At 40.9% G+C, this 8,852-nt stretch overlaps 1 protein-coding gene across 1 annotated transcript in view; it reads left to right on the top strand.

Moving 5' to 3' along the window:
* Window positions 1-1,306: 1,306 nt before the first annotated feature.
* Window positions 1,307-8,852, top strand: part of LOC104464361 (ral guanine nucleotide dissociation stimulator-like 1) — a gene marked incomplete at its 5' end in the record, with an annotated part of 30,100 nt that continues 22,554 nt past the window's right edge. The window contains 2 exons of the mRNA XM_010077041.1: window positions 1,307-1,408; window positions 5,725-5,855. Coding sequence (XP_010075343.1) covers window positions 1,307-1,408; window positions 5,725-5,855 — 233 coding nt within the window. The remainder of the gene's footprint in view (window positions 1,409-5,724; window positions 5,856-8,852) is intronic.

The raw sequence follows: 8,852 nt of genomic DNA, 5'->3' as shown, positions 1-8,852 counted from the left end.
TTTTTTATTCTTTCTTTCCCCCTTACTCATAAGCTATACCTATTTTGCATTCTGACTCAATACTTCCCTATAATTATATGTGTCTTTTGATTTGTGTCTGTTGCCTGAGGATTTAAGTTCAACTGCAACATAGCATTCTTAAACTGAAATACAAACGTCTCCAGCCAGTTCAGTGCCAGCATACGCAACCCATGCTGCTTTCTGCTGGAGCTGCAAGAAGGCAGTAATTTGTGCAGGTATGCAGTATGTTTAGTTGCCATATGCTTATGCAGTTTGTCATACAGATGCAGAATTTGTCACAGCGAAGGTACCTATAGAATTGGCACAAGGATGTTGCTTTCACAGGTATGGTGCATACAGACACACGTGTAGTCATGCACAGGCATTCCCTTTCTCTATATGTGTGTGTCTGTATGCAAGAGAACTGAAACAGATTGCATAATCTGATCCCCTGTGATGTCCAGATAATATTGTAAAAATGCAGTTTGACCTGAACTAATGATTGAACTAATATTTTTGGACTCTTTCAGCACTTAAAGAAATGTTCAAGCTGGTAACTCCTAATGTTAATTTACTATTACTGCTTTTTCTACTCAGGCCCCACCCTGGAGAGGTCTCTTAGTTTCCAAACAAAGGGTAGGAAAAAGTACAGCCATTGAAATGGAGTTTATAATGCACTTTAGATCTGGTGTGGTCATAAAAATGGTGTACTTACTGCTAACCTATTTCTTTCATAAAAGATTAAAAAACTTGGCTATAGAGATTGCTCATAGTAATTATTATGAAACATATAACAACCTTTCCTTAATGTTTCTTTTCTTCCACAAAAGTACTTTTTGGTTCAAGTTCAGTTAACTTTGAAATCTGAATCAGTCTTCTGATAAATATTTTCTCCGCTGTCAGAATGCATTTAATCTCCCCGCACCTACAGTTTTATTTTCCAGCTATTCGTACTATTAAAATCTATTATTCTTGCCTTGTTGTTTACACTGAGTGCAGTAGCAGTTTACACTGATTTCCTGAGTCAGTATAATTTGAATTTCTCTGTACTGTTTGAGAAAGCTTTACAGTGTGAAAGGAAAGCCAAGAGTACAATCGGGATGAATAAAACCATATTTGGGGTGATGTAATGTGCATTCATGCTGCTATTATGCAACAGAATTAGTACTGTTGACATCCTTAGATCCATTTTGAGTTCAGTAGTGTTGCCTGCTGATCCAGGATGTTTGTTTCTGCTGACTGAGCAGAAAGTGATGATGAGCTCCACAATTAGATTACGTTCAACACCCTCTCCTTTCTCCTTTAGGGTTCCTGGTCAGTACCTCGCCCTGGGTTTGGCAGGCTTTGGCACCTGCTGATTTCCAGGAGAGCCTGCAAGCCGTGCGAGTGCGGGGAGGGAGGAAGAAAGGTTAAGACAGGGGTTGTTAGCAGAAACAATACGTCCTATTTGCTGTTTCTGGGGCATGGGGGAACTACCCCAGCTGCCTGTTTCCCTCTATAATCCATACCTGTAAAAGCTTTTCTATTAGTTTGGACAGTTAATCACTGACGGTTTTATGCAAGTTCAAAGACTCTGTGTAAAGCGCTTCCCTCATGGAGACACTGTGTAACACTTCCTTCATCTCCAGAAGTCAAAATATTCTACGAAATGGACTGATTTTACTGCCAAAATAGGCAATAAAACCTATTTTCTTGCCTTGATTTAACTCAGCTGTTATTTTGAGTATTTACTGCTCATTTTGGTGATTGGCCATTTTGGTGTTTCTGTGCACTGAGGAGAGAAGGATGCTGAGCTGTACAGAAGCAATTCCCTCTAATATAAAAGGACTTTGGAAAGATATTTAATATGGGACCCGTTTGTTTGCTGGGTTAGAAGAGTGTTTCTAGCAAATGCTATTTGATGACAGCTATTCCTCAAACAGTATAAGGTGCGTGTGACTAAGAGTCTTACCTGACTTACTGGTTTCTTTTTTTTTTTTTTTTTTTTTTCCGCTTTTCTATTTTAAATTAGGAACTTACTACGCTTCAATGTCCAATCAAAAGCACCCCAAGGAATATTTATACATACTGATGTATTATGAAAATTGTATGTCCCTGGCATGTTATGAGAGAACAAGATTGTGGTGAACTGCAGAACTGTGAAATGTGTCAAACAAAAATGAAAAGGTTTGAGGTAGTCTGATGTTTCAGGTTCAGTTAGCTCAATGAAGACTGTAAGTCAGAGAAGAGAAGAGGGTGGGAGGGCTTGTCTTGATTTTGTTAAAAGTCCTATCAAGAGTCCGGATGAGATGGAACTTTTTGTATGTAGGAAGCAATAGGAAGGTAAATGCATCAGTCATACAAGATAGCTAGAGATGAAGATTTGGGGCTGAGCTGTTGGGGCAGTTTTTGGTCTCTTTTAAAAAGCTTGTACGCTGCGTAGTGAACCTCTCAGAGGGTTGATTCTCAGTGAATAATACAACTACATTCCTTTGCTGCACAGATGCTGCTTAGAAGTGGGCCAAATTCAGAGGAGGAATTTGTATGTTCCCATGGCTGAATAAATGACATCATTTGTAAGAGCTGGACAATGCCATTTTGATGTAGACTTCTTTGAAGATTCCATTTCTTAATGCACTTGCTTAAACTCCTTTGGATGCATGGAGTGAGCGGTGATGTGTAAATTAGGCTTCTTTACTTTTGCTTTGATTCATTAAGGGCTAGTCCCACATAGTTCACTGATACCCAAATGAGTGTAAATTTGCATAACTTCAGAAGGTGTGAGAATGCACAGCTCAGCGCCAGGGTGTGTTGTTCCTTATTTTCCCCAGAGTGGCTTTAAGTAGCTGCAAGGTGCCTGAGTGAAAGGGTTCTAACTGAGCAACAGCATTGGTGTAAGAGGCTTTTTTTTTTTTTTTTTTTTACCTCTAAATCTGACCCACAGCTTTTGTTACTGTTTGCCAGCTCTTCAGGCAGATACCAGCCAGGCTCTGAGCTCTAAGGATACCAGAAAATGAGAATGCCTTTTGTATAATGATCATGGAATTAATTGGTCCTGGAAACTCGGGGTTGCTGCCAAGAAAGGCTATTTATGTGGTACGAAAGGAAAGGAAAAGGGTGGAGCTTTGGAAATCCAGGAATACCCCTAGCTGCCGGATCATAAGAAAGAGCTCATAAAGTTATTTTGGCTTCTGAGTTTGCCGCAGTCAACATGGGGAATTCTGATTTTCAGCAGCATCCAAAATGAGGAAACGGGAGTGCGCAAAGGACCCAGAGCTCTGCGGAGAGCTCCGTATTAATTTTATTTCCAAGTGCACTGTACAATAAAAAGCTGCTCTTGTGAAGGGCGAGCATCTCTGCTGCCTTGAGTCTGCAGGCTGCGAGAGATCTGCCCACCCAAATCCTTCAGTTTCAAGCCACAGATTCCTAGAGTGGCAATTTGGCTTCAAATTCAGATCCTTATCTAATGCAAGCTGTTTGCCAGGCTGAGAGTTCTGCAGGGTGGAGGACAAGGCCGGAGAGGAGACTGGTGCGACGCAAGGCTCTTCCATCCTGCCGGAGTCACAGAACTGATGGCAAGAGGAAGCATGGATGCGTACACCCAGAGCCTAGCCTAACAGCACTTGAAAAGCTTGTGACTTCATTTGATGAGCTGAGTCTGAACACTGCTCTTTCTAACGTGCACTGTTAGTGCAAAATGACCAGTTTTCACTTTTTTTTTTTACTGGTCCCGTGGCATGGACCGGGGCAGTCAGCACAGTGTGTGGAAGTTCAACACGATTGTCAGCTGCTGGGGGGTTTATCTGTCAATATCTGTACGGGACAATCTTGTTTCCTTCCTTTTAAGGCTTAATTATAAGTTCATTATGATCTTTGTGGGAAGGAAACGCTACATGAAATAATTTGTTAATATCTTTGCAATTGTTCTTAAAAAAAAAAAAAGTGAGTAGGAGTCTTACGCAGCACCCTGAAGACGTGTTATTACTTAAGCTCTGTGTATTTTTGCCTTGGAATCCAGTTGTTCTTCAAACAACTTCTCTGTTGCATCTGTCTTGTTACTTTCTTGAAGTGATGCGTGACTGCATGGTAACTCAAGGATACCTGAGGGTTTTTTTCTTTGTTGTGGGTTAATGACACTCGGCGAAACTGATGAGCGACTGTGGGAAAGAATTGAAGAAAAAAAACCCAACAAACCAAAAAAACTAAACAAAGATGAAACCTTGTGAGTTGAGGTAATGACAGATTTAATAATACAACACAAGAAAAAAAAGATAACACCAGCAGCAATATTATCAGTTATACACAATGCAACCGCTCACCACGCGAAGCCAGAGGGTTAAGCTGGCTCCGGAGCTGCAAAGACCTTCCCACCTCCCCAGGCTAGCTCCCCCGCATATCCCGGTCAGGTCAGCATGCTGTCAAATAGCCCCTTGGACTAGTTAGGGTCAGCTGCTCTGTGCCCCCCTCTTAGCTTCTGTGAAAATCAACCCTGTCCCAGCTGGACATTCTGTCAGACTGGTGTTATGGATGCTTGTGTTTCTGGAGCTTTCGAAGCTTAATCATTCCATGGATTATTTTTTTTTCTCATTATTTTATTTATTTTCCGAGGATGATTGTAGATATCATAGGTTTATGCTGGAGAGCCTGTGTGTGAGGAAGCAATATATAAAAAATGAAGGCAAAATCACAAATTATCCCTACTTTAGAAGGTTAAACCTGATTCACATTTGAGCAAACAGAGAAATGAAACAATCATTTTTTTGGTTGATCATTGTTTTGATTAGAGTCCCTTATTTTTAGTTAACATGTAAGTTAACTGCAATTTAGGCAGTTTTATTCCAGCATAGGATGTCTGTCAGTGAGTTAGTAAAAATAGGGAGTGTGGAAATGTCCTCATCTGGAAAAGCTGTAAGTTTCAAGGAAAGTCAAGAGCATTTTAAAATCTGTCAAAATCAGTAAAAATGGAGTTTGAGACACTAGTTAGCTAGGTGCTCTTGAAAATAATTTTGCAGAATTTCTAAATAAAACAAGTCTTTAGTAACGTGGTAATGCTTTAAGTTACTAAGCCTGAAGAATATTTGGTATTTCATTTATTTATCGTTCATCCCAGTGGTTTTCATTCAGGTTTTTTTCCAGTCTGCCTAATGAAAAACAATTACGTTGATCTCATTCCATGATTCTCACTTTCAGAATTTCAACAGATAACACTTGCGCTGGAAAAAAACTGCAGAGCGGTGTTTTTTTTGGGGGAAAAGTGATAGTTTCCAGTGATATTTTATGAAATAATGGCTCCAGTTCTCTATGTCTCTGTTTGGGTAACAGCCTATTTTTGTGTTGTTCACAGTTTGAACTATTTTTTTTTAACCTTGAAGAGTCTCTACTTTCTCTTTCTAGGACATATCATTAATTTAGGAAATAGTGGAGTTCATAATTCATTTATAATCCCCTTGAAGGTTAACAGGCAGCGTTTGTACCTTTGGCACACGAGGCTGGTGGATCAGGAGCTGCATTTTGGCTGTCAAACTGTGAAATACCTGGCAGCCCTGAGGCATGTGGAGCTTTTGCTTGGTTTTTCCTGTAATCTGTAGGCAAAATGGCAAGAGACCAGCACACCTGACAGTTCTTGCAGAGAAGGACATGGAGATTGTGTTGTCAAAGGCTGCGTACGGTGTCTCACCAGATTCACAAAGGAGTGTTGCTTTTACACACCTAGTAACAAACTGGTAAAATCTCCTTGTAACTTAGGACCAGTTCAGCCAAACCCTGTGTCGGTGGCTGTTGCAGAGAGAAGTCTGTGGGATATTGCACTGCCACTCACATCTTTTCCTCGTCCTGCGATTGTGCCCGTGGCTATCTTGCCCTTTCACAGCACCTTGGTGAGTCGGTGGGGTTGTGCGTGGGTTCAGGAGCCAGCCTGGACGGGACAAGGGCAGGACCTTGATTGTAACCGAATTGCGGCTCCTTTTTGGGAGTCGGGTTGTGCTTGAAGGAACTTTTTAGTCTGCGTGGAGCTCTTCTGTTTCAACAAGAATTTTTAGCCTTGTAGAGGACCAAAAATCTTAGCGAAACCCTGAGATGTGGGGTCTAGGACCTTTGTTAGACTGCGGTATGTGTCGATAGGAGACAAACGGAGCCTTTTTTGTTGTTGTTTTTTACACACAAAACAGTGCAAAACTTCTGATGGCTTTAATTGGTGCCACGTCACAGTGATGACTGTGTGCCCCGGTTGAAACTCGCCAGGAGCTTTGAGAACATCTTTTAATAGCAGCAGATATAGTATTCCTCTGAGCAGACAGCACAAAAGCAAATGTGAAAACTCTTGCCTTTGGGTAGCCTGGTTATGTCAGTGAGGAGATGGCCTCTTGATTAAATCCAGACTGAATGGTTTCCTGTTAGCATGCTAACTCAGCCCACAATGTCTTATTCTGAAAGTCTGTTATTGAGCTCATCTGCCAAGTCCCTTTTCCTTTCAAACTTACAGGCAGAATTGTTAAAGTAATACAAACAATCCCTAAAAGTTTCTGTTTTGCTGATAAACTCAGTTTTAGATTTTCAGGGTTTGGAATTGGTTTTTCTTTTGCTTTTCAGGTTTTTTTTTTGGTTAGTGTTTTTTTTGTGTATGTGTGGTTTGTGGTGGTTTTTTTTTTTTTAGCGTTCTCCTAACATGATGCAACGTGATGTGCTGGGGAAGTGTTGTGTGTGTATCAATTTCAAGCAGATTCTGCCCGTGTTTGGTGCACAGTCAGTGAATGAGAGATTTTTACACATGCTGAGTACATGAATTGGGCGTAAGCCAATACATCGTGAGTGGGGCTATCTGCTGGAAAGAAAATTAATAGTTAAATAGTGGTGCAGATATTCTTACATATATGAAAGTAGTTGTATTGTGTAATTGTGTATTTTCAAAAGTATATTGTAATTGTAAGGTGAAAAGTCAGCAAGAAAATGTAAAATTTTTTTTCTGAGCAAGTTTTGCTTAGGGAAAATTTGAATGGGGGGATATATAGCAGTGGTAACAACATATCCTTTTACTGTTTCTGTAGTGGTAGTGTCATTATAATTCTATATACAACTTTAAGTCAGGTATGTAACAAATTATACACCTTTAAGCCAGCCATAAGATCCATGGAACAAAATTTTGCAAGTTAGCTGTGGGGTGAATGAGGCTGGGCACCTTGTCTAGGTTAAACCTGAGCTGGACCACTTCCCAGCCCAGTTTGCTGTAGCAGGTAGGCAGAAAAGGGCCTCTGGGAACAGCTTCTTGCAGTGGCTTCAACTCAGTACAAAATGGTGCCATTTTGCAGTTGAGATGCGGCTGCAAGTTTCCCAGGACCTCTGCTTGCCTCCTGCGTCTGTACTCTTTACAGCCTCTTGGCAGGTTCCTGTGTCTTGATCCTACAAGATGCTCCTGGCTCTTCCAGGGCTTCCTACAGACACAGAGGTGCTTTTCTGACAAAAACCTGTGCCTGGGACCACCAGAAAGTCCAGAACATCATGGGGTACTTCTAGAAAAAAATAATCCACCATGCTATTTAGAGTTGCTGAAGCTACTATTCCCAGTTTTTCTTTCCATTTCTAGTCTGTTTTGGTGGGGTTTTTTCTTTTTTTTTTTTTTTGTTTTGTTTGTTTAATTTTACTGTTACATCAAGTTTTTCTTTTTTTTTTTGTTTTGTTTGTTTTATTTTACTGTTACATCAAAAGTTGAGGGTCTCTCAATCTGTATAAATACCGACTCAACATTCAAAACCCAGAAGAGCTGTTAAATGATAAAGTGTTAGTGTAAGGCTGGGCAATCTGACCTCATGGTACACTGTTGCTGTCTGCTGTCGTGACACAGCAGAAGCTGTTATCCAGGAGGGGTAATGCAGGGGGTTGATACCCAGGAGGTAATTCAGGGGTAATACCCAAGCTGTGATTCAGAAGAGAATCACCCCAGCAGCCCCCACTGGGAGCTTGCTGTCAGTGCCTATGAGAGGAGGAAACCTGCAGCGCAATGGTGCTGCAATGAAAGTGGGCTGAAGTCCCGAGTTTCAGCCTGAGTTTGGAGACCTGGTGATGCAAAGACTGAGCTCGACTGTTGCGTGTTCTTGCCCAGTACACATTTGTTTCCTGTCGTACTTTTCTACTGGTATATTTCATCTAACTGAAAGAAAGATTGAAGAATTGCTTTCCACAGTTTTGAAATGTTTTATGATGTCCTGATTTTTTCCTTTGCATAGTGCTATTAATCCTAGATAGACCCAAGCCTTGCCTTAAGCAAATTACTTTCTAAACTCAGTAAATGTGAATAAAGTAACTCAATACTTTGAAAAGATACATCATTAATTCAGATGACCTTCCAGTAGTTTATTTACATAAACCATAGCGATGTCTGGGGATTTTTGACAGGGTTTTTCTTTTCACTCGTGGCTGCAGACACCCGAACAGGCTCAAGCCATTTCTTTCTCTCAAGGAAAATTACTTTTTTATTACTGGAGTTTTATTAGCACTGGTGATATGCGATTAGAGTGATTAAATAGTGAATCGCAATTCTATGACATGCATAATAAGGTAAAAGAGCGGGTGTGTCACAGCACGTTGTCCTCAAGCTGAGGATGCAGTGCATCAGCGGGTTTGGGCCCCGTTAACAGCAGCGAAGGAAGGTGAGCCGTACGCCTCCTGCTGCTGCCTCTGTAGAGTCCAGCCTTTCGTACGGCAGTGGTCTGACCGTCCCTTCCCACAGCCAGCCAGCTCCAAAGCCATTTTCTGGTAGATTGCTCTTGTGGATGGTTTTTTATTGATAATCCTCTTTTTGAAGCTTATTATCACACGTACTTACCAAATAGCTATTTAAATGTCACAAAAATAATTTTCTAAACTGACCTCTAAATAGT

This window comes from Pterocles gutturalis, unplaced genomic scaffold (genome assembly GCF_000699245.1).
Source record: "Pterocles gutturalis isolate BGI_N339 unplaced genomic scaffold, ASM69924v1 scaffold51556, whole genome shotgun sequence".
Classification (NCBI taxonomy): domain Eukaryota; kingdom Metazoa; phylum Chordata; class Aves; order Pterocliformes; family Pteroclidae; genus Pterocles; species Pterocles gutturalis.
This window is presented reverse-complemented; position numbering and strand designations above follow the sequence as displayed.